At 34.5% G+C, this 27,373-nt stretch overlaps 1 protein-coding gene across 3 annotated transcripts in view; it reads right to left on the bottom strand.

Moving 5' to 3' along the window:
* Positions 1 to 6,429: 6,429 nt before the first annotated feature.
* ATF2 (activating transcription factor 2) overlaps positions 6,430 to 27,373 on the bottom strand; it is a 111,943-nt gene continuing 90,999 nt past the window's right edge. Inside the window, exons 10-13 of one of the 3 annotated variants that reach the window (XM_043993098.1) lie at positions 25,916 to 26,065; positions 23,092 to 23,298; positions 13,411 to 13,516; positions 6,430 to 7,383 (exon numbers count right to left, since the gene is read on the bottom strand). In XM_043993098.1, coding sequence (XP_043849033.1) covers positions 7,157 to 7,383; positions 13,411 to 13,516; positions 23,092 to 23,298; positions 25,916 to 26,065 — 690 coding nt within the window. In that variant the 3' untranslated portion in view covers positions 6,430 to 7,156. Of the gene's footprint in view, positions 7,384 to 13,410; positions 13,517 to 13,827; positions 13,844 to 22,566; positions 22,641 to 23,091; positions 23,299 to 25,915; positions 26,066 to 27,373 lie in introns of those variants that run through there. The other 2 variants (XR_006355600.1, XR_006355601.1) reach the window with 2 other exon arrangements.

Here is a 27,373-nt window from a genome sequence, read left to right as displayed (position 1 = left end):
CAGACAATAGCTCTGTGACCATGAAAAAGTCACTGAACTGTTTGCCTCAGTTTGCTCATCTGTAGAATGAGCAGGAAGGAAATGGCAAACTGCTCCATTATCCTTGCTGAGAAAACCCCAAATGGGGTCATGAAAAGTTGGATGTGACTGAAATGACTAAACAACAGTCAAGAGATGAGTGCCCAAATTAGTATAGTTGTCGTATGAATAGAGGAGACACATGTATGTTGAGGAAATCAAGTCTGTAAAACTTGGCAACCAATGGGGGATGAGGGTTGAGTAAAAATGAAGAATTACTTGTGGGTGGTAAACTTGGGTGATGGGAAAAATGGTGGTACCCTCAAAATAAATAGGGATATTAGGAAGTGGAGTGGGTTTGGGATTAGATTTTTTAGTATGGTTTTAAAGAGACACAATACAAACTGCAGAGTGGTGACAACTAAGTTTGAATGAAATGTGAGTTTTTGGGGGGGAGGCCAAACTTTAACATTTGTTCCATGGTATAAATGAAAATGAAAAATAAAGTTACCTAGTATGGTCTTAAGTTATTAACTTAAAATTCCTGCTTCTTTTTTCCACAAACACAAAGTAGTGCTTTCTGTTCATAGTAAAAGGAAGGCCACACAATTGGGAAAGGTCATTTTAAAATTCATCTGTCAGATTTCTTCAGCAGGCTGTAACAAACAACCTCTTCTTCATTTACTTAAATTGTTTCTTTAGGCTGAAATTGCTTATTTAAAAAGAAATCTGCTAAAAAATATTCTTCCTTCTGTATAACCTTTACAGGAAATGGAACCTAATACAAAAAAAAAGATTTAATATGTCAACCTTCATTTAATTATGATGCCATCAGAACATTATTAAAATAAATTAGAAAGCTAAACATCAAAAGGGTCTTTTCCTAATTATTAGAATGAATGAGATAATGTGAAACAAATTATGTCTTTGATTTAGAACTGAACCCCCCAGTCAAAAGTATTATGAAATTAAGACATAATATGCAACTAAGATACATTTTGGGGAAGAAAAATGGTAACATCACAATAGGGATGCCTCAAGGACATGCTAGAGATACAGGATATTTTCTCATCAGTCAGAAAGTCATTGACATAGTGTTTCAAAATGAACTGAAAGGTCACAGCCCGCTGACCAGATTACTGATGCACCCAACTAGTAGAAAATGGGTCTTTTCCAAGCTGACATTTGCCAATATTTCCTATTACCATCAATTTTCGAATTAGAGGTTTGGAATGCCAAAATATACTACCTTTTCCCTTTAATTATTCCAATTGATATGGAGTCCTTCACAGGTGAGCAGGTGGTTCTGAACATGAGAGGTAGTTCTGTATTTTTGATGTAATGGGAGGGAAAAAAAATCAGACTGGAGTCATTCTTAATTCATTTATTTCTTGAATTTAGTTTATGATTCAACAATTCTACATTTGGTAAGATTTCGGCTGGGTTTCATGCATTTTACTCTTGACACCTCTGTAGAAAAACTCTTATTCTAACGTTTTGTGTGATTTTTACATTGGCTATAGGCAGTCTACCAGCTTTCCAGTTGTTTCCCCCCATAAAATGTTGTTTGTAGCTCTTACTTGTACATGAATTCTGAGGGTCTGGTATTGGATGCTACAATGCCCATAATGATATCTTACAGCAGACTAGTTTGAGGGAAACCATTTTTACATTTAATTGTGGGCATAACAAAATATGAGTCTTTCGGTTAATACACACATACCTACTATACACTGATGGAGGCAATTTAATTCAATAAAATTCAAGGAATTCAAAATTAATAAATACCAGCTCATTGAATGGCCTCATGGTTGACATATATGATCTTATTTTGTCAATGATCAGTTTTTATAGGACTATCGTTAATTTGCAAAACATTATAGTGGTGAGAAACTTAAGATTAATTATCACTAAATGTAGCAGGAAAAGCAGCTGAAAAAAATGTAGAAAGAGGGCTTGACTTGACATCTAGCTAAACCAGATGATTCTGGGAGCTTTCCTCAATGAAACTCGACAACAAAACTTTTCAAATGCTTTCAGATTTTTTCTTGTTTTACTGTCCTGTTTTAATTAGCAATGAGAGTAGAACCCCCACATTCAACCTCTATTACCTCAGTATATAATGCATTGTGCAAGCAACAAGGGTATTTAAGAATTGATAGTTTAATAGTATATATTCTAGTTACCTGTTTTGGTGTTTTATCCAACTCCTAAATGTTAAGATTCATGAAGGCAGTCACTATTCGCTAATCTAAGTTTTTATCTCTCTCATAGTCTAAACAGTTGTATGCACAGAAATGGAAATCTAATGTATATTTAATGAATAAACGGAAGAAAAAATGGGGCCAATACCACCGTCTCATTTGTGATTGAGTAGTGTAATAAATATGAAACTGCAAAATGCCTACAAATAAGGTATAAATAAAAGCAAGGGGGCAAAGACAAAAAAAAGCTATCTTTTAGCCTAGGTTCCAGGGCTGAGAGAATGAGATTGTAAATGCTGATGGGTTTGGTGCCTGAGGATCTGAGTTAGAATCCAGGCTCCGCTACATTTGTGACCTTGGAAACACTTTGACCCCTCCTGACGTCTGTTTACTTCTCTATAAAAAGAGGGGATTTGACTAGATGATCTCAAGGGTCCCTTCCCGCTCTAAATCTACGACCCTATCATTCCCAGGAAGAGTCAGGAATTGCGAGCACTGAGACAGGACCCAATAAGTACACATGGACCTCGGAAAATCCAGACTGGAATGAAATTTCAAAAAGCCAAATTTAGGCTTGAGGTTAAGGAGCCCAAAACATGGACTAGGCTGCCTCAGGAAGAGGTGATTTCTCAGCAAAAACTGACTTGTCTTGTATATCATATTTCTGGATTAGCGGGCCTTTGAAATTCCTTCTAAGTCTGACACTAGTGTTTCCGGGAAACAAATAGAAAAAAAAAAAGGATAATTTGATTTGCATCTAGTTGTTAGTATCATTATTGTGGTCAAGATGATAATCTACAGAAATATTTCACAAGGTAAAATTCTGTCAAACCAGTTTCCCTCAGACCTTTTCATCTACCTAGGGCATATACTATGGGGAAAAAACAAACAAACCTGTAAAATTTTTTTTATCATCTTTCCCCTATTATTATAAACAACTTTTTGTCAAGTCTTATTGACAGAGAACTGAAAAGTAGTTCAGTATCATTTAAGTGAGAAAAACATCTTGAACCCTCAATAGGGTAACTTCTGAATTTTTATATTGTTTTAAAATCACTTATTCAATTACTGGGCTTTATTTGTTACAAAATTAATTCTGCTTATCTCCATGACAAAAATAAATTAAATAGTAAACAATTTCAAAGGATTAATCTCATTTAAAAGTACTTTAAAATAGACTATAGATTCTAAATAGCTCCCTCCAATACCACCCTTTGGCCAAAGATGGTGCATTTGAGTGATCAAATGTTATTTTTTGCCATTTTAGCCTAAAACATGAATTCTACTATTTAAATTAATCACTGAAAACTTCTCTGTTCAAATTTCACCTGAGTGGATAAAATTTCACCCAAGAAGAGCAGTCTTGGTTTAATATCACTATTCTATAGATAGCTGAAATCGGTCTGAGTCCATGTTAAACTCAATTCAAAGGGGTACTAATTATTCAATAAATTTTACAAACATAATTGAACCTGTGAGGATGAGAAAGGATCACATTAAAGTTGGGCTTCTGTGTACTTACTAACTAAAATAAGAAAGTGATTGAAATATTTTAATCTTCAAGCTAGTTTTTATAAATGTTAGCAAGCTATGATATTTTTTTTTTTACGGACAATGGGGTTAAGTGACTTGCCCAGGGTCACACAACTAGTAAGTGTTAAGTGTCTGAGGCCGGATTTGAACTCAGGAACTCCTGAATCCAGGGCCGGTGCTTTATCCACTGTACCACCTAGCTGCCCCAAGCTATGATATTTTCTTCCTAAGTAATGCATACCTTCCTACTTTTGAATCAGTGGCCAGCAAGTCCCTTCCTCATAGTTCTTCATCCCTCATTCAAACTTCACAGTGATTCATGACATTTTAAATGTATTTGCCTTCACTTCTAGAATAGTCAGCACCTGCCATTTATCAATTCAATATATGGCATCAAATACACTGTTCAAGATAAAAGGGTAACTATTATGGTGAATGGAAAATATTACATTGGAACATTAGTCAGGAAATGACTCATCTGACTAAATTTGTGCTAAAGGACAATTTAACCTTTTATACATCTAATAACCTTTAAAAAATTATTGTGCCAAGTTTCCATCATCTTTTCCTTCCCATGTTACAGGGGCAGGAGAGGGTGAAATGTTGACCCCTGAGATTTGCGATGGCAGAACAACCAGGTATTTGTGGATGGGAGGGTGTAGGACAAGGGAAAGATGAAAGATGAGTGCAACTATGAGATAAAGAGAGAGCGGGGGTGGTGCTGGGGTGGGACACAGGGGTAGAGAGAGTTAAGAAGTACCTCATGGTTGTCAATGCTTGCATCAGAGTGACTTGGGGTAGTTTTTGAAAACAGTAAGCATAAGAGTGCTATTAGAATAAGCAGAAAAAAGAAAGGTAAAAGAAAAAAAGCATTATTTGAGTTCCCAATGATGAAAAATATTCTTTAAAAAAAGGTAACTGCTGATGTCCCTGTGTAATGAGAGAAAAGCAATCAACTTATGAATGTAATTTAAAGATAGACTTTATTCTCTGATGATTTACTCATGCAAACTGCATGTAAAAGAAAACAGTACAGTTTGTGAAACATTTCAAATGTAAAGACTCCAAATGTTAATTACAGAAGTAGTGTGACATACTTAAAGTCAAAACGGAATTTGTACAACTAATAATGGTTTTCCTTTTGCTGAATACAGATTGCTTTATAATGAAAATTCTGCTAACCTCAATAAAGTACAGTAATTGTTTACATATCTCCTTACATCTATGTCGTTTTATTTTACAGTTGTGAGAGTTCTATTACCAAAAAAAACCTTATAAATAAAAAGAAAAATGCTTTGAAGCATTCAGGAGAGTGAACCAATGAGGCTTTACCTAACCCACCAAAAATATGATAAAAAATACTAATTATATAACTTTCTTGCAGAATTCACATTTTGTGCCTTTGAGATCAATTCTTTCTCTGCATATCTGTGGCAGAATCATCAGTGAGAAATTACTTTCACTGATTAAACTGTAACTATGAAATCAGCTAAAACCAAAGATTTTAGATGCTGGATTGCCAACTAAAATGATTTTTAATAGGCCACGTATTGAGAATTCCTATTATCTTTACATTTAAAAAGTCCCAAAGTGGTATTCAGATAATTTGGATGCTTTGTAGTTTTTGACCTTAGAAAGACTGGATACTATATAAAGCATATTCTTTTCCTAGAATCATCGAGGACGTTCCTTACAGGTTTTTTAAATGTCAGTCAAGCAGATAGTGTAGCATGTAGAAGGAAGAACAAACCACACAACTTATTATAGAAGCATTACAGATATCCATGTTATATTTACATAATGGAATCCTGCCTGAATGCCAAAAGTTGCTACTGGGTATGCTTTATAGCTATTTTACAAAGTTTGCTTACCTGAAAGCATACACCTACTAATTTTTGTTTTTGTTTTTGTTTTTTAACAATTTAGTCTATTGTAAAATATTGTACTGTATTTTGAACATAAGTGCAGAATAAGAATAGATAATGGCACATTTAGAAAACTCAATATCCTATAGATGATTGGATAATGAGAAAAGTGTCCCTCCAATCATCTCATCAGAAACAGACGACACCATGGAATGTTAGTTATCCAAGTCCGCACAGGAAACAACATTCTAAACTGCAATCATCTACTAGCCAGCATCACATTGAAGGCATCTTTAAACACTCAAGCAAAGACTGCCGGCATAAACTATTGAACCATCCATACAAGCGCACACATGTGCGCTCATGCGCCCAACACACACTCACACACACACACCCACACACACACTCCACATTATAATTACATTGTTTTCAAGATAGATACTGATTTTTTTCCACGAGAAAGGTATCAAAATTTGCTACTAAAAGATGACAGTGCTTTCACAAGATTAAGTACAAGTTAGCTTGCAAGTACAAGACTATGACAAAAAAAAGTTTTGAGTGGTCTAGTGTAGTCACTTTAGGTTTTTCTGATGATCATATCATACTTGATTATGCATAAACTCCTCAGTTTGTAACTTGAAATTCACAAAAGATCAAGTTAATTTTGAAAATCTTTCGATATCTAATAACCCTGTATTATACACTATATGTTTACTGTTGTTTAGCCTCACAAAGTAGGGTAACTGCACACTTTTATTTGGATTTGAAATGATAAAGGCTGACATACTAAGATCAATTTAATTTCTTAAAAAAAAAAAACAAACAAAACAAACCCATTTTTTTTACTCATGACCCTGATCTAGTTTAAGAATGTGCATAAAAAGGTACTGTATGTCTTATACCATACTGACATTAAAAAAAGCTTAAAAGCCAAATAAAGCCCCACAATATGATATAAAGCAAATGTTTTCTCCCACAGTTCTTCCTCTCACAATGTGCAAAATAAAAAAAGGCAAAAAGATTCAAAGCAAATTTACCGTTACTATCTTTCTCTTGCCTAGTGCTTTATGACCTTGTTAATATCACAAAGTCAGTAGGGACTATGCAGAACTTTGGTATAAATGACATAACAATACTACCATCACAGTTGAAGGGTAAAGGATAGTTAGGGAGGAATAGGGAAGTGGAAAGGGAGATTTAGTAATATCCCCATATTTGTTAAAATAATAACATCAAATTAAAAGTGAAATAAATCACATTGTACTATACACACACTTTACACATTGAGCACAGAAAAGAACTATTAAATCTAACAATATTTATAAAAAAGAAAAGTCTTTTCCACAGAGACTAGAAACTTGCTCAGTCTTATCTTCATCTGCCCATATCGCAATCTTTAGAGCCAAATTTAATTTCAATTTAAAAAAAAATTAATAATTTTTACAACTACAGATTTCTCCTAAATGGAGACTGGTCTTTCCTTGATTTCCCTTTAAAGTCATTAATATCTAAAACTGTTGCAATCCAGATTTTTAATCAACTTCCTGAGGGCTGTGATTGAGAAGGAGGAGCCATTACAATCTGTGAAAGTGCTGGCTCTGTACTCTGGTCCGCCATCTGGGTAAGGACTGAAGTGGCTACAGCTTCTGCCTTGGAAGTTGAACTCACTCCATTGGAAGTGCTGACGGAACTGTGCTGTATCGCTTCAGGATGGGGGCTACTTGGCACTGAAATGTCTTCTGAACTATCATCTTTATCAGCAGCTGAGAAAAAAATAAGCAAGTATTTATTTTTCTCAAATGAAACAATGGTAAAGGTTATTCTATACATGATAGGCCACTATACTGAAAAATTAGAAAGGGCATCTGATGAATCCTTGATTATCTAGAGGCAGGCGTGACATACTGAAATAATGTTATAACTGGGACATCCCTGGCCACCCCCGAGTAGCTGACTGTGCCTTCAATGACCAACTGAAAGGCAGAAATGTAACAAATAATTCCCATTCATACAGTGCTTTAAGGTCTAAAAACATTGCTTTCTTCAAAACAATCCTGCGAAGTATGGTGATAAAGTGGGGCACTGTATAATGTTTTTTCACAGAATAGGGGCTCCAGAAATATTTGCTGATGGGTTGTTTAAAAAAAAAAGAGGGAAGGGACAGGTTGCCGAATTTGACATGTCACTTCAAACCCCTTTATTGATATTTCTATTTTATCAGTTTACTAGGGAGAAAATATTTTTGCTTAGTTCTATGTATACGCCCATTTGTTGATTTTAAGATAAAAATATTTATTACACAGCAAAAAGACACCACAATAGACTATTACATATGAGATGTAAGTTTTCAAATTATTCCCTTGGCATTTTTAGAACTACAGTGATTTTGGCTGACTTTCCATCTACTGCAACAATGGAGGATTACAACACCTGATTCTAATGATGCATACACATGAGACTTAGCAATATTTAGAGTCTAAATGCCACCAGCTGTTATAGTTATATGAATTAAGATTTTTAAAAATCCACATTAGAACTCCAGATACTACAATAGAATAGAAATGTTTAAAAAAAGTCGACCCAAAACTTCTGCCGTCTTTACAATTGGCTTCTGTTACTCCTTTAGCAGAATGAAAACCAGTACTTAACTGTAAAAAGCAATACCAATATCTACCAGGTTGGTAAATATATATTCATTTGCTTATCCAGGGTAAACGTTCATTAGAATATTAGAATTTAAAGGGGCCTTTAAAAATTATCCACTTTCTTTTTCTTAGATGCCCCACCCATGCCTTCAGGTAGCCCTTTATTTATTTTAATAACACAACAAAAGCATTTTAAAGATTCTTTTGTGTGTCAGGCATTTCAGAGTCCTCAAGGAAGCTTGCATTCTATCAGGTAGAAACAATATATAAAAGTAAATACAAACAGATATAGAATAAACACAAGTTAATTTGAGACTTAGGAGAATCACTAGCAGCTGGGTCTCTGAGCTGAGGTTTAAAGGAACTCAGGGATTTGAAAAAGTACAAGCAAAGAGGTTATTAATTTTAGGAAGGGCGATAGCAACTGGAATGTTGTGTGTGAGGAAGTCAGGGTCATTTGTACAGAATACACAGAGTACAGAATTTTAAAAGGGAAAGAATGCATAATAAGCCTTGAAAGGTATGTGGTATGGTAGGCAGAGGTCAGGCTGTGAAGGTTTTGTTTTTTATTTTTTTGTGTGCAGGGCAATTATGGTTAAGTGACTTGACCAGGGTCACATAGCTAGTAAGTATCAAGTGTCTGAGGTTGGATTTGAACTCAGGTCCTCCTGAATCCAGGGCCAGTGCTTTATCCACTGGGCCACCTAGCTGCCCCCTGTGAAGGGTTTTTGTTTGTTTGTTTGTTTTTTTAGTGAGGCAATTGGGGTTAAGTGACTTGCCCAGGGTCACACAACTAGTAAGTGTTAAGTGTCTGAGGCCGGATTTGAACTCAGGTACTCCTGACTCCAGGGCTGGTGCTCTATCCACTGCGCCACCTAGCTGCCCCCCTGTGAAGGGTTTTAAATGCCAAACAGAGGAGTTTGTATTTTATTTTAAAAGGCAACAAATGTGAGGAAACTGAAGCACACAGAGATGCAGTCACATGCTGAAGGTTGTACCTGAGCAGGAAGTGCAACATACATATTTCCAAGATCCACAGAGAAATGGACTAGTCCCCCAGGGTAACCCTTAAGGTCATCAGGCCTTGTGCAAGGGAAGGACAGTTTCAAAGTAAGAGTTCTAATGAACTTGGAACTCTCCACTAGCAGAATTATTCAGAATTTCTTCCTTAGAAAATTTTAAAAAGACATTTGGGAGCACTTATAATAAATGTCTTTACCAAAAGGTAGTACCTGAGCTTAATTTACATATATGTATAAAATCCCATTTTCCTTATCTACTTTCTTTTAAAAATGGGAAGAAAAAAAAGGTGGGGCAGCTAGATAGCACAGTGAATAGCTCACTGGGCCTGTAATCAGGAAGACCTCAGTTCAAATCCAGCATCAGACTAGCAGTGTGACCCTGGGCAAGTCACAACCCCAACTGCCTCCCCTCAAAATCATGGGTTTTTTTAAGTTGATGCACTATAACTCAGTCATTTCTAGATTTTCTTGCATCTCCTTCCCTCTGTGCTTCTTAAAGTTATTTTATTAACCTGTCCCCTTTGCTACTCCATGCTCCATTGAGAAAAAAAAAACACCACATCACAACCAAAACCAAAACAACCCCTAAATACAAAAAGTAAAGTCCCCAATACACAGCTGCACACTCCAGTAAAAAGAAATTCCCACACTGGCCATGTCTGAAAATGCCTGTCTCTTTCTCCTTTTTAACTTCATCACCTTTTTCTGTCAGGAGGAATGTTCCATTTCCATTCTTTTGGACTCATCAGGGTTCTAAAGCCCTTCAAATCCTCATATAATTAAATTTTTATTGGGGGTGGGTAGTGTGAGAGGGGAACCGGGTCCCAAAACATGACAGCTTTCTTGTGATGTCATATACTTTAAAGGTGCAAAATATTGAGAATTCAAAAAAAAAAAAGATCATTGATTATCACAGAATTAGGGTGGGAAGGGACCGCTAAGCCTCAGATTTAGAGATTATTTGACACAACAGGTAACTACAAAGGAAAAACAATGATAGTTTAATCAAACAGCACACTGAACTACTATAAAGTAATGTAGTTTCATTTCTATTCTATATAACAAGACAGGGGAATACAATGGCTTTTAGAAACAATGAGGCTGATCTGGGATAAACAGAATAGGGAAAAAAACATTCTGGAAGGAACATTTCAAAATGAACAAATAGGGAAAGTACATTTATTTAAATATATCTAGGAGACCTCAAAGTTCTGCAGTCTAAATTAAGCACAGGATATTGATTCAGAAATTCCCTAATAGCAAAATATGTATATTAAGTTTATATTTATTAGTGTATACTAGGATAGTCAGTTCTAGAATGTGAGGGGAGAAAATGAACAATATTAAGAATCACAGATACAAGGCCTAAGAGTTAAGTGACAAGATAAGGAACCTCAGGAAAAAAAGCAACTGCACGGGATCTTGTTTGACTGTTATTCTGAACTTTGCTTGAGTTTGGAAAAATAGGTTTTGCTTCATGATTTTGAATAAACAAACAATACCTATTTTTTTTAACCATTCCAATATCCTATGAATTGTCATGCCAATTGTCATGTACAAGTGTCCATATTTTCAAATAATAAAACAATTATAATCACACCTAAGTGCCAAAAAATTATTTTTTACAAATGTTTTAGCATTGCCCAAATTTGGAGAGTATGATTTATAGTCACATGAGATCATTCTCCTATTCTGTTTTTCATAATATCATTGTTCTTTTCAATTATTCTTTATTGTCTCACTATAGTTTTATATACACTGGCTTTCACTGACAAAGGTCTATATCATACACCATATTCTACCCAGTACTAGTAAACAAATTCTAGCTATCACCCTTGATCATAATGCTTTTTATTCACAAATATAATCTAAGAAGTTAATTTACTTGCTATAAATCCAAACAATAGTATAGAACCAACTTATTTCATGCCATCATATCTGTCATTATGGCAATATTTTTATCACATTAAAAATTTGTTAAGTAATAATTTTCTTCATTTTCTTTCATTTTCTCCAAAATGTAAAGGAGCCCTTCATTTATGTAATTGGTTCATCTTTACCACTCTTCATTCTTAAAGAAATTGGACTTTTCTATATTATTGACAATATTTTAGAATTTGTACTTAATTCAGTGACATTTCAAAAGCTAAAAATTAAAGTTAATTCAATATCATCAAGATAACTGATTTTAGTCACTTCTTGATAACTCACATTGAGAGGAAGGAAGGGAACAATAGTATGGATAATCCCAAGCAACAAATAGTAAACTTCGTTTTCTCTTAAATTCCCTATCAAATGGTCTGTTTTATACATTCAATTCTTGTTCGCTTAGCTTTTCAAACAGTTATTTTATTTGGTCTTGGATACACTTCCTAAGAACATACTGGGCAGATGTTGGGAAGAAACTGACTGACTGATACTTACCATACAGAAAGGTAGAAGAGAAACAAAAATTTGGGGCTGATAACTGAGGATTAAGGCTAGGTGGCAGTGTGTAAAACGCTAGGCCCAGAGAAAGGAAGACTCAAAATCAAAACCAGCCTCAGAGACTTACTAGCTGTGTGACCCTGGGCAAGTCCCTTAACCCTGGTTTGCCTCAGTTCTTCATCTACAAAATGGGCTTGAGAAGGAAATGGCAAACCACTCCAGTATCTTTGCCAAGAAGACCCCAAATAGGGTCACAAAGAAATGAGTGAACGACAAAAAATTGAGGGTTGGCAATTTAAATGTTAGGATATTCATGCAAGCCCAAAGTGAGTATACATTTCATTTCAAACTATCAAAACTCAAGAAAGCCTCACTTGTTAGGAAAATCATGTATGCATAATGTTATCCCCAGTAGTTTCTATATGAAATTATTTTCTTCGGTCAGATGGGAGCTATAATGGCCTCATCCCTGCAGCAATCATTGTTCATATAAATCCCAAACATATTTCTATATGGTTCCAATTTACTTCACAACGTAATTCGCTATTCTGTCAAAATGACTAGATATCAAAGGACTGAGATTTATGTGCTCAAAACTGACAAAAATCAGTGTTCTAAATATATATGGCAACAGAGAGTTGCTAAATCTCTTGAATCTTTTAAATTAAAAAATATTGCCCATTCTGATGAAACTGCTTACAATGACTGCAAGTAAAGATGGTGGCCATTAAGTTTTATCGCAAGCACCTGAGGAACTGTTTGCACGCAATAGAATATGTTTCTTTTCTTCTGAATTACTGACACTGGCAAATTAAAATGAAGTGGATACATATGGCAGAAACAATCTTCACATTTACAAATATCCTGAAATATCACTAAATCATAAAAACGAAAGCTGTGGGTTATATATTATGAATGTTGCCTAATGCATTCCCAGCTCCGTTATTTGTTACAAATTTGTGTACGATGGACAAAATTGGCCATTTATTCAACAGCGGCAGCTGGTTCTTGCATTGTACATCTTATTCCCCCAAAAAGGAAGTTTCAAAAGGAAAAGCAAAATTAACCTTTAAAATGCTGAACACAAACATTTATTTCTTTGTAAATGCTTTTTTAAACAATAGGATATTGTAAACTGTCCACTGCTTTTTAGCCTTCTGTTTGTGTAACTGTAAGGAATAGCTTCAAAGTTCACAATGATGAATATATTAATATTCAAGGAATCGAATAGAGAACAGAGCTGATATCAACTATTTTGAAAAGATTTTGATCTTGGATATACTGTTAAGTAAAGGTAGCTGCTCCCCACTCATGTGGTCATTAGAGAATTGGGGAGGAATGGATGATTTTTCACTTTGCCAATCTAAGAAAACATATTGCCCTGAAAAGCCACACCCATTTTTAATACTTCCAATACTTCAAAAATTATTGGGAAGCTTCATTTATCCATAGGAAATGACAACTTTGCAAGATGATGCCCATAGAAAACCGAAGAAAATCTATCATTAGGGCATTTAGAAAACTAGGTTTAAATGACTACTGGCAGGATCCTGTTCTCCAACAACCTTGTAGAAATCCTAGCATTTCATCTTAAATCCTAGAAGTGCCGTTTCCATGTTTTTCATGCTAGCTCAGTTCTCCCTGGCAGTATTTCACTGACGCAGCCTCAGGCTGTGGGTAATGGGACATTACTCACCATGATAGCCAGATTTCTTCTGCATGGCGGTCACGGGGCAATCTTTATGAGCCAGAAGAAGCTGCTTCAGCTGTGCTACTTCATTTCTCAGCAGGGTGACTTCACTCTGGAGATGAAGAAACAACTTGTGTGCCTTACCAGAGTCAAACTAGACATACATTTTACCATTTAAAGCAAGCAGGTATTAATATCTGAAAGTTGGACAATGTCAACAACTCATCTAGGCATATGTTACTTTAATATTTAATTAGCACAATTAGTTTTTGTATTTAACATGCAAAAACTTTGCAAAGTTTATAAATTATGATAGGGCCATATCCATGCACTATGCTTCTAAATTTGGAGATGCCAAGTTTCCTTTCTATAGGTTATTCTCACACTGGTTTGTGGCTTCTGGAGGCTTTCCTTCAACCAAATGTGCTTCATTGTAGGACTTGAAGTGATAAAGACACAATGAGATGGTAAAGCAAGCCTGAAAAACTAACTTTTACAAAAGACAATACATGGGCATTAAAAATATTACGAATATTGTTCTCTGTCCGATTTTGAGAAATATTTTTTGTCCTTCATGCTTCTGAAGGCCTTGACTTAAATGCCTCAAGGGTTTATAGTGCCCATCCACTTTTAATGCATTTTCTCTTCCATTTTGACCCTTCCCCATTAGTTTTCTTCGATTTATTTTTGGACATTTCAGCAATATATTTACATTTTTTGGTTCTATTTAAAAAAAAAAGCACCCAAACACATATTCTTTCAATTACAAAGGGAAATATGCAAACATCTCAAAGCTTAAAATTAGCATGCTAAATTCTGAAATCTTAGATAAGCAACCTAGAAACTAGAAAGATACCATGTATGAATGACACATGAACATCTGAAACAGCTAAATGGCTCCACATGATAGAAATTTAAAACTGATAAACCACTGCTGATTTTTGTCCCACTCACTTTAGTTCTTCATAGTACTTCCTCTGGGTCATGAATAGCAGTATCCCTAGATACTCTGATCCAGGTGTTAACATTCCAAGTCTTTTCTTAATACCACCATTCAAATACTAAAGCCTCTATAAATGAGTAGCTGCTACTTACCAATAATATGCAATTAGCAATGACATGGATGTAAAGACAATATTTTTCCAATTATAGTAATGTCTCATTTATTTGGATATTAGCCTTCTAGCAAACTGAGCCATTCAAAACTGAACCTGGAACCAATAAGCCAAGAAATACCTCTTGAATGGCAAATGGCTACCCCTAAACTTTATGGTCTTTCCTTAGAAGGGACAGTTAATATAAAAAACAAAGGCAGCAGAAGGCTCACTGACAAGAGAAGTAACAAGAGACAACAGAGGGAAAAGGCATTAGAACTATAAAAGGCTGACACAAAAGAATGGGAAAAGCCATGCCATCTGAGGCCATACGGTAAGGGAACAGACAGTTCTATAAACCTAAATAAATTCCCAAAGCATTTTTGTTACAAAACAGTCCAACAGGTTATGTTCATAATGATAATCTTAAGTTATCAAAAACATTATCTTAGGTTCAAAATACTCTGAGATGAAGCAGAGATGTATTTAATATTTTGAAGAAATTTCTCTGAAAATACCAAATAAAACAAGGTGTTACCGTATAACTAATGTCAATTCTTTATTAGTATCTGTACTAATAAAGGTCAGTAGCAGCATGAAAAATTCAAAATATTTCCAAAAATCAAATCATTTCATTATTTCTCTTTCTCTCTCTCTCTCTCTCTCTCTCTCTCTCTCACACACACACACACACACACACACACACACACACTCACACATACTCACATGCACACATCCACCCACTCACACATCCACTCACACACCTCTTTGTACCTGATCCTGACTCTCTGCCAGTTTGATCCTGAGATCTGACTGGAAGGATCAAGCTGCCCCAACATGTGAGGATCTACATGTAAATAAATCAAGAGTTAATTCAATACCTGACATGTAAGTGATTTGTTTCTTAAAAGAGCTTTACCAAGACTCTCTCATTAATGCTTATTTCTCTGAAATAACAGTTCAAAATGCTCCCATGTTATACAAGGCCATAATAACTATAGGTCCAGGGAAGAAGGGAGCCAAAGAAAGTACCTGAAAGAGTGCAAATACTGTGAAACTGGGTGGAGGTTCCCATTTCATTATCTGCATTATAGCCCTCACCAACTTTGCTATACCAATGATTTTTATGGTTAGGAAAAATAACACTAGTAAGAGTTTAAAGAGGGTATGCTGGAATTAGTTCAAATTAAGGCAAGTGTTAAATTGAGGGTGATCATTTACACTTGGTAATTGGCAAATGCTACAAATCAGGGCTTGATTTATTGCTTGGTTGACTGTCTATAGATTTAAGTGAACAGAAAGAATGTTAATAATATAGAATAAATTTAAGTGTTTCATGCATGCATCTCTTTTCTCAGGGAGATGGTTGTTAAACATATACTAGCACATGCCTGAGTTTAAGTGAATAGTTCAAAAATCACATTATTAATTTATGATTATAATTTAAAATAATTATTACAATCTACATTGTTTTCTCCTCCAAATACAATGATATGAATATTTATCACAAATGGAATGTGTGAGACAAGTTAAGAGACAGGATTAATTACTAGTAGTCGTGATTAAAAGTTGATAAGTGGGGAAGCTAGGTGGAGCAGTGGATAGAGCACCAGCCCTGGATTCAGGAGGACCTGAGTTCAGATCTGGCCTCAGACACTTGCCACTTACTAGCTGTGTGACCTTGGGCAAGTCACTTAACCCTCATTGCCTTGCACGCCCCAAAAGGTTGATAAGTGATCATTCTAAGCAGTTTTTTTAAAATAAGAATTTGTATACTATCCAATCTAAATTCTTAAATTGTCTTACATTGCCCCAACTAAAGATGGGAATTTAAATCTGTTAAAAAAGAGTTTAAAAACAATGAAAAGTACATAATTTTTGTGCTTCAAAATCAACCACTGTATTGTCACTGTTCATCTAATTCAAACTATCTGGTTTATGAATAAAAAACCAAATGTGAACTTTTCAATGATTAACAGAGATTATTACACAGGTTTTAAGATTTCAAAGCTTAAAACTGTACTCTTCTTCCCAATACTTCCTACAAATAGGTCTAACTTCTGTTAGCTGTAATGCAAGTTAAAAACCTAGTTAGGGGTATAAACAACAGGAAAATGCCAGGAAAAAAAATCCAAACCTTTGCAGCACTCCATTACTATGATAATCAGAATGTATGCATAAAAATTTGTGTATATACACACATGTTCACATTTGTACAAAAATCAAATTAAATAAACTCTAAATCCACTGCATTTCTTCTTATACCTATTCCCAAGATGTGAATGGCAAGTGTAAAAGCTACTACTGAGATTCATTCAAAAATTCATTTCTAGGGAATGTCATACCTAATTTAGGACAATTTCAGATCAATCTTCTACACTTTCTACCTCTAAAATATTATAAAATATCTCATTATATGCTGACTCCAAAGCACTGAAGCAACTTCTGATTAAAACAAGGCCTGTGTTACAAATTGTTACTTTAAAAACTTCATTGGGGGCAGCTTGATGGCAGTGAATAGAGCACTGGCCCTGAAGTCAGGGAAACCTGGTTCAAATCTGTTCTCAGACACTTAACACTTGCTAGCTATGTGATCCTGGGCCAAGTCACTTAACCCCAATTGCCTCACACACACACACACACACACACACACAAAAAAAAAATAACAACAACAACAACAACAAAACTTCATTGAATATTTTCTTAAATGTTGTTAATCATGTTCTGAGCAGCAAGTGAGGCTTAGACATAGGACAAGAATCAGGTGAGTTCAAGGATAAAGACAATGAGACTTAGAGACACTGGGAAGCCAGTAGGGTTATTAGAATGATAAAGCCAAGAATAGCAGCATTTACTGAAAACAGAAGTGTCAGAGAGAATTATTAAGGGATAAATAATAGCTCATTTTATTCTTGCAGAAACATCAGGAGGCAATTAGTATAAGTATTATCATCCCCATTTTATAGATGGGTAATAACTAGGGCTCAAAGAGTTTAAGGGACTTGCCCATGGTCATTCAGTTATGAAGAGGCAGAGCTGGAATTGGTAGGGACATGATAAAGGATCACAGATTTAGAGGTCATCTGGTTCGACTAATCTGATAAAGAAACTGAGGTCAAGGGGTTTCAAGAGGTAGTCTAGGGGCACCCTGGGAGTAAATGTCGATGCCAAACTCCAAATCCTGCACTCCAGCAAAAAGGGAGTGGAGAAAAGCAGTTCCTTGCAAGTGGTAAGACAAGGATAGTAAATAATTCAGTTAACCAGTTATTACCCAATTATAAATTATAGCTTATTGTATATTAGCTTCAATGTACTAGTGATAAAAAAAAATTCCACAAGAAGACAAGCACCAGGTACAGTGATTAGAATGTAGCAAGCACTTAATGTTAGTTGATTACTGACTGTTACACCTACACTGATGCTGATGCCTTAGTGAGGGATATATTTGGTAACAAAATTTCTACTTTTCCTTCCGTGAATATCAATCACAAAGATGATGAAAATAATCAAGTTTAATTTATACCACAGAGGAATATGACAAGAGAAATACAGAGGATTCTTGAAAACTATGGAAATGGGAACCATGGACTACAGAAAAACTATCTGCATAGCTCCATAACTCACAACTAACATTTTTCTTAGTCGTAGTCCATTTCTGGTTCTCACCCTCAATCAATGGAGATCACATTTGGAAAAATAAAGAGTGCTATATAAAATTGATCAAAAATCATTATTGATCGAAACAAAACATAATTAGGAAGCTAAAACTTGGGGAGATGGTGTAAAAAAAAAAGTCCAAAGTCAAGTATAAATTATTTCTGGATTCTCTTTCCACCATTGCTCCCTCCATTACTGTGGATAATTAAAAGTTGAATGCATACATGTTTCTGGATCATGTAATGAAATTCTTTATACTGTTCATCTGAGGAAGCCTCAATCTGATGAAATCATGCCAAGGATAGCTAATCAATTTACTCTGGATGGCTATGGTCTAAGGATCAGGTATTTCATAAACCAGTCACCTATGACTTTTGAGAACTAATCATGGATAGGGGTTTTTCCCCTCTTAATTTATTTCTTTGTATTGCTCCTCCTTTTAACTCATTGCAATATACAATTATTATGTAACAATTTTTCTTTACTAACTAATTAATGGGCACAATTAACCAAAGTCGCAATGGAAATAAAATCGTACACTTGATAATCGAGAATATCTAAATTATATATCTAAAACATGAGGAAAAAAAGAATAATGCAATCCTTGATAAAGTCATCCAATTTTCAGCATATGAGCAGAATAGATAATAACATGGCACAATCTGGGTACTTCAGATAGGAGTCTTGGTGGTCAGTCATGCCACTAAGGAGCTGTGTGACTTTCACCTTTCTGGGCCTCAGTTTCCTTATCTGCAGAATAAGGGAAGGAGTTACCAGATAACAGCAGGGTATGTTTATATGATGCTTTAATGCTTACAAAGAACTTTGCTGGCAACAATTCTGTGAGGTAAATAAATAGCACAAGCACCATTATCCCCTTGCTACACATGAGGAAACAGAAACTCAGAGAAGTTAAACGACCTGCCTGGGACAAACCACTATTAGTTGGAAAGCAGAACTTGAACCTAGTTCTTCTGACACAAAAACATAATATTCTTTCCACTCTGCTATATTCCCTGCCTGCCCTAAGAGTCTTCTAGTTCTAACAGCCTATGTTTCTAGATTGAACCAGTAATAATGCAAGATTTAAAATAATTACCTTAAATAGAAATACAATCTATAATTAATCAGTGTATCAAAATTAAGGCTCTTCTCCAAGAAAAAATGGTTGGTGAGGTACACTGAATACAATTCCAAGTCAGTAGTAAGCACGTACAAATACTGTCAAGAGCCAATGCAAATACACTTTAATGACATTATCAGTTGTTCTGATTTCTTCCCACTGAAATCTGAAAACATCTAGCCTGACAGAAATAATCCAAACTAATGACCCCATTCCACAGTTCAAGAAACACAAATTATGTCTGTTTCATATACCAGTGTAAAAGAAGCAGAAGCATGCTAATCATACCTAAAGAAAAAAGGGGAGGGGGGGAGGAACCACCCACCTTAGTTCTGTCTTAACCCATCAACTAAATTTTGCCTTTCCCCCCTTTTTTGCTAAAAAAACAAAACAGCAACGATGGGCTGTGTGCTGGGCTTAAATAGGCCTAGATCCCATACAACTTTAAGTGGGATCTCAACTTCCAAAAGCTTAACAAGTTGCACATTTATAATATTTTAATCATGAGCAATTTATAAAGAAACCAATTTTAGTAAAAGGAAGATTCTTCTCTTTTGCTTCTAATCAGGACATAATGAAAACTTAAAGCAGACAACAAACCAAGTAAGAAGATCATAGATTTAGAGCTGGAAAGGATCTTGGAGACCCTCTAATTCAATCCCTTCATTTAATAGATGAAACAGAGGCCCAGAAAGATTAAGTCATTTGCCTCTATCGACAATGGGCAATTATTTAAAGACATGAAAATAAACCATCATAACAACAGTCCCATAAATTCAGCCCTGGAGAATTGATAATAAAACATACCTCCTTCCTTTCAGGAAACTTAGGCAGCTATGGATATGGAATGTAGTATGATGTAGTCAACTGTGTCATTTGGCTTTTTGTAAATGTTTTTGCTACAGGTAAGGGTTCATTGTTGTGGTAAGGGGGAGGAGGATCAAGGAGATATAACTGGTGTAAAAACAAAAGGCAACAATAAAATTTAAATAATAATAAAACCTATTTTCTACCGGGAGAAATTTTAAAAAATCAATTCGGGCAAAAGGTAAACAGTGGGCATGTTGCCTTTAAAAAACTAATTTATAATTTGTTTTTTATATCAATTTATAACTAAGAGTACTCGAGGCTTGGTTATAGATCACTACTAATACTTTCACAATAAAAAATTATTGAAAACATAAAAGTTATATATCCCATTTACAAAAACTGAAACTTGCTAAATCTACAGATGAGCTAGACAGGTGTTAAAGAAAATGTGAACTATTAAACCCTAAAACGCAAGTCTCTTAAAATATTAAAAGTCAAACCTCAAAACTTATTAGATTTACTACTGAATACAACATATAAGTAATCATGGGTCATTACTGCCCACGATGCTGATCAGCTATGCCAGCATGTCAAGTGAAGAATTATTAAGGAAATGTAGGATTGATTAATGTTTTCACATAAAGTATGGTTTAATTATTTCTTTGACATTCAATTTTCTTTACAAGTCATTCTGTTCTTCACAGTTAACGGTTTTGCTGTTGGCAGACTGAAAGAAATTTCTTTCCTCCTGAATCTACCACAAGTATGTTAACTCTTTATGCTCTGGAAGCCAAAGTCTACTATTTACTTTTTTTCAATAACTATGTCTTGTATTAATAACTTTTCTTGTGAGAGGCAGTGTGGCATAATGGAAAGAGCTAGTCTTACACTAAGAAAGACCTAGGTTCAAGTCTCACACCTAAGACAGACTGCCTGTATGACCTTGAACATGTCAATTATTCTAGCAGTGGCCCAGGCAACTCTGATAAAATAAAAGCTGATCTGTATTTCCAGGGGCACTTTCTTATAGCAAGGAGATCAGAGGTCTGAGTCCCTCCCCTCACCATTTTTTTTGTTTGTTTGTTTGTACTGGATGTTTAACATTTATTCAACTGCAGAGATCAGTCACCATATTTTGTCAGAATACAGGTTGAAACTCTCCTCTCCTGCATTTCTTGTTTCCCCTTATCAGGATAACCCGTCCAAATCAGAAACAAGTATTTTTTTTTAAACCTGAATCTTAGCTTTACTGAAAACCAAAGAAGTCATTTATTTTGAATGTTGAATCCTCTAAGTTTTTCTGAAAACAATAAAGCTCTATTGCTATTATAGCAGTGGCCACTAGTGCTGCAGTGTAATTAAAGATACATCAATATCTCATTAAAAGTTGTTAATGCTGCCATAAATATGTGCTTGAGGCAGAAAACTGGCACAGCCTCAAGACCAAGTGAATTAAACACTAAACAATTCAGGTGGACAATTTTATGTTAGAGGAGGGCAAAAAGAAAAATTAATTTACATCATTTTAACTTAAAAATTATAATCACTCATATCAGAAGTAACAATCACTCAATACTTCAATTATTTTACAGCATCTTTAAAATACACATTACATTAATAGACTAACACCCACAAAAATTTCTTGTTTCTTTTAATGAAGCTTTTGCCCCTTAAAACATTATGTTTAAAATTTTAAAAAGTTATTTGGATTGTTTTATTTTCTGAAATTAATTTTACTAATTTACTATTTATAACAAAACACGTTAATAAAACTTAGTACTTAAAAAGCATATCTTAGAAGTCCTTAGGATCGGTATGGTAGCAATATGAATAAAAATATTATGATTAAAAAAACACTAGCAAAACATTTTGCAGATCCAAAGCTACAATAATAATATCCAAAACTATCTACATCAACAAGATTTAAAAAGAATTTTACCTCGTGTAAAATAAAGTTCAGGTCAAAAGATTTCCTTTCTTTTTTAAACTATCATAAGTATATACCATCTATGATGCTGAAAATTTTATTTGAATACTCAAAAATAAACATATCACTGAAAAACCTGAAAGGCAGGTATAAGATGAGAAAGTTCTCAGTTCAATTATAAGCATATAAAAGATTTGTTTTAAATTGGGAATGAATAGTTGGGGGAACTCTAAAATTTTTTTATTGATATTAAATGATTCTAATTCAAGCTACATCATTAATAAGTAAAGCCCCTTACTATCATGTCTGATTTAATATAATGGGGTAGTTTACATAGGTTCCTAGTGGAGAATTATCCACAGCACTAAAAAGATAGCTAAAAAGAAATGGTACTGAATGGCACGCTTATTGGCAGTCTGTATATAGAAATAAAAACCTAGACAAGGATGGGAACTAGACAAGCTTGCACCGCAATGGGTCTCTCAGAAATGGAGCTGAGGCACATGGCAGGGCAGTGTCGGAAGCTTGCACTGCCACTGGCCGTATTGTACCTGGTCTGTGGATAAATAGAGGCCTTCAGTTTCCAGTGCTGTCAATCTGGCACCTTTCACGAGCACTATATTCACTTTAAAGAAAACAAAAAACAAACTACAGTTAAAAGAACAAAGGAACTTAAAAACAAGAAACCTCTACTGAAGCAATTTCATAGTTGTGATACAAACCAAAAGAAAAAAAAGACAAAAAAATGTCTATAAGCAATAATGTTCTTTATTTTAATGTAAAAATTAATTTATATCACAACCTTAAAAAGAAGTTTCTGGCCAGGATGGGGACCCATTTTTCCTAAGTAGCTAAACATTGTTTTCTTTTATCTATCAGTGCTGCCTTTTTACAAAAATAGTTTGGATGCTATTTAAGAAGATATGAATCACTTCATTTCTAACATAAATTTTAAAAAAGCTACATTTACTAAAGATCCAAAATATAACCAAAGTTTATCTCCTATGACGTTTCAGTAGCTAACTATGAAATCTGAAATACTTTGTTTACAGTTAAAATATATATATAAACCATACCTGCAATTGGCCATTCAATGAACTCAAGTCTTCCGCTTTCTTTTCCAAAGACTGAACCCAGACTTTCCTTTTTTGCCGGCATCTTGAAGCTGCTGCTCTATTTCGCTCCAGAAACTTCCTCCTTTTTTCATCTGGGTCTTCATTAGCTGCTCTTCTTCTACGCCCACCTGTATTTTGTGTCTGTGGGGTTGGGTGAGCTGGAGAAGCCTGTAATAAACAAATATATTTATTTGTACTTGGTGAAAGAATTAATAGAAATCCATTCTCAAGTGGACTTCCATCATGCAATTCTGATGTGAGGACCCAGGGCTAAAAACTGGTTAGCTATAGGGTTTTATTTTTAAGAATGTAATCTGATTTATGGTTTACATGATGCTATGTATTAATAAAAATGTTATATGAAAAGTTTTCAAGGGAATAGTGCAAATGTCAGCTTTAACTGAAATATGTATAATATGGTAAAAAGTGATTTTCTTCTTTACATAATCCCAATTCCCTTTACACATACTTTAACAAGTTTTATCATAATATTTATTCTTTGATGTATTCCTATAAAAGTTGCATCAGTTTATGATTAGAAACTATTAAATGAAGGACATATAAATCTTACTCAAATTCAGTACAGGTAATCATATTATATTATTTTATAATATATGATTATATTATTATAAAATTTCATTTTTAATCAGGAAAAAGATTTGATTATGTCTTTCACCTGCTCAAACTCTAGCAGCTTTCTATTGCCTCTAAGATAAAATGCAAACTCCTCTGTTTAGTTTTAAAGCTGTTTAAAATTAAAACAACTTGGCCTTGATAAATATTTCAAGGCTCACTAGACATAACTAACCCTTTTCTATACTCTTCAATCAGGCTAATAAACACACATATTTCAAGTGGTCTTCATGACTTTGCATTGGTCATCTGCTATGCCTGGAATAAACTCTCAACTTACTAAAGTTTCAAAGTGTCTTCTTTTCTTCATGACTCAGCTCAAGCACCAACATGATATTAATCTCCCCAACTGTTAGAATTCTAAATGCTAAACTCCATTGCAAACTACCTTATATTTAATTTATTTCACATTTATTGTTTTTTCATTTTTTCTGTATGTGCTCATAGAGTGTCCCAAAAATCTTAGTTCAGGTTTACATTTTAATGGCTTACAATTGCATTAAGACTTTTGGAACACCCTGAATATACCCTGCCCCCTGCCCCCCTCCCAAATACATGCTACCCAAGAGAAAGAATTGTTTTATTCTTTTTTATCTGTGTCTCTAGTGCCTAGAGCAATGGTTGATACTTAGTAGCTACATAATAAATGCATGTTGATGTTGTGAGTATACATATACGTACATATATACACACATGCATATAAATTTCAATACCTAAAAAAGAGAGCATCATATATATATATATATATATATATATATATATATATATATATATATATATATATATATATATATATATATATATATATATATATATATATATATATATATAAATTTATCAAGGGGGTGAAATCACTTTTTTCCTAGAGGTCAGACCATCCAATCCTCACTGCTCCTCTTCCTAGAACAAGGGTTATCTTTTTTTGTGACACTGGGCCCTTTGGAAGTCTGGTGAAACTTAACCCTTTTCAGAGTATTTTTAAATGCATAAAAAATACATAGGATTACAAATAAAATTGATTATATCATACTTTTCAAAATATGAAATATGAAAAAAAATCCCAAAAGATTCATGGACCTCAGGTTAAGAACCTCTGGTCTAGAGAAAGCCCCTTGCCAAGTGTCATGACCCAACTGCAGACCTACAATGCCATCAGTTCTTTCACAGAAACAATACTACAGAACACTGTGACCACTGGGAGGATAAGTTCAGGTGGTAAGAAACTGAACACTTGTTTCCTGAGAAACAGGTTTCAGGAAGGGCTGAAAGAATCAATTGATAGTTGGGTATACAAATCAAAATTCTTAGCAGAATCTTCTTCTATCTTAGCAGAAGATACCCTAAACTAAAAATCATGTAGTTAAATTAAAATTTTGAAATAGGTTACCACCTAAAAAAAATTTCATTCCTAAAGTTTCAGGACATAATTATATCTGGTTCTCTACTACTTGTATCAGGGCTAATTCCTGTTTAATTCCATTGTAATAATACCTGGTGTACCTTTCTTACTTATTTAGGTAAATGGTTTACTCAAGTCCACATTCACTAGATAACAAAATTATTATTGCTTTATATATCTATAAGCATATGCACAAATGCTGTTTCATATTGAAATGACATTTTCAATTAATTAAAATTTTTCTTTTTAGTGACAAGAACACACACACACAAACAGGCCTGTGTTCTATGGGATTCAAGAAACAAGGAATTTTACTAATACTTCAAAAAAAAATGAGATAGACTTCCACATCAGTAAGTATGTGGGTGACTAGCATTTTTTTTTTTTGCGGGGCAATGGGGGTTAAGTGACTTGCCCAAGGTCACACAGCCAGTAAGTGTCAAGTGTCTGAGGTCAGATTTGAACTCAGGAACTCCTGAATCCAGGGCCGGTGCTTTATCCACTGCACCACCTAGCCGCCCCCGTGACTAGCATTTTTTAGTAGGTCTCTTTCCCTAGACCTTTAACTGTACTTTAGAGTTACAGAGGATAAAACTTTACAAGTTATCATCTTTAAAGCCAAATTTAGTGTGGTCATGTATTATAGCAAGTTAACCCTTAAGATTTTGCTTACAAAAAAACGAAAAAAGGGGAGAGAAGCATCACAAATTAATACAGGATAAACAGTGACAGCGGCTGTCAGGTCAAGTATACCGGCGTTTCTGTAGTGGATGTAGCAGGCTGTTGTAGTGACTGTGCTCGAGATTCTTCTGACTGAGTCCTACCCAATCCACTTGCATGTCCCTTGACTGTATCTCCATTTGTTACCTGAGGATGTTGCTGAGTCAAAGCAGCTTTTAATCTCTGAAAATTAAAACACATACTATAATAATTACACCCAATTCCTCAAAAAGAAAAACAAAAACCCCAAACACACAAAAAGATACATTACAGATAAGTCTGTTATATAATTACTTTGGCTAATGAAACATAAAAAAAAAATTCTTGGATAATACCCCTAAGAATGATGTAATTTAAAACTGGGATTTGATTTGTAACATTAGATGGCAGAGCCACAGAGAAAGGAATTAAGTCTGGAGGCATTCAAATCTTGTCAAAACTAACTTAGAATTAAGCTAATATTTAAAATAAGCCTTAAGAACCATGTATAAAACCAAAAATCTTTTAAAGATCCCAAAAGTCTTCAAACCGAGTTAAATAAATTTTTATAATTAAGCACATATTTAAAATTTATTTTGACTTAGTTATTACAATTCTGTAAAAAAACAAACTCAGTACAATACCAGAATCCTTATTAATATATACAGAAATCAAAATTAAGTGTCCAACCTTCCAGAAGTAAAGCAAATTACCATTAACTAAAATATAATCTAAACTTTTATTAGAACAGAATACCTTCTATAGTTGAATTACAATGTCCTAAATAGGAATATATGTGTATATATATGCATGTGTGTGTATATGCTCACATACATGTGACCTGGAATTGTCACTGTATATAGTAAACAGCAAATCCTGAATTCACTGTCCTAGCACAAGAACATTTGTCCTCTAGCACGTACAAGGAAAACCCATATCTACCCCTACAGTCTTCCTACCTGCTTGTAAGGGATGATTCTTTTGACTCTGTTGTTCACTATTTAATTACTGTTAATAACCCTTACAAATAATGAAGTCTTTCTATATATATTCACACTAACTTATGACATTTTGTGTACACTCATGAACAAAGACGTCATCACATTCAGAAATGCCTCTGGATCTGACATTAGAATGAAGCAAACAGAGGTAAAATTTGCATTTAATTAAATAAAGGCAAGATAAGAGCTGGAAATCTGAAGATTCACCTGGCACTTCATTTACCATTTTACGTACTGGTTACCAACTTCACACGTGTAAGTCTTGTCCCCATCTCGGCTAGACTAAGTTTCCTGAGGGCAGGGTCTATGCTTCATATTTCTCGGCATCCTCTGCATGGTACTTTCAATAACTGGAACTTAGTATTTATCAAATGACTGAAACTGGTCACTCAATTAATTCAACATTTCCTAAAGCTCAAGTGGACAAGCCCCCCCCCCCCAGTGCACTATAATAAGTATGAATTCTAATGAAGCCTTTATGAGTGCCCTTTTTAAATGTGAAATAAGAATC

This window comes from Dromiciops gliroides, chromosome 3 (assembly GCF_019393635.1).
Source record: "Dromiciops gliroides isolate mDroGli1 chromosome 3, mDroGli1.pri, whole genome shotgun sequence".
Classification (NCBI taxonomy): domain Eukaryota; kingdom Metazoa; phylum Chordata; class Mammalia; order Microbiotheria; family Microbiotheriidae; genus Dromiciops; species Dromiciops gliroides.
The sequence above is the reverse complement of the archived record's forward strand: the minus strand, read 5'-3'. Positions and strand labels throughout refer to the sequence as shown.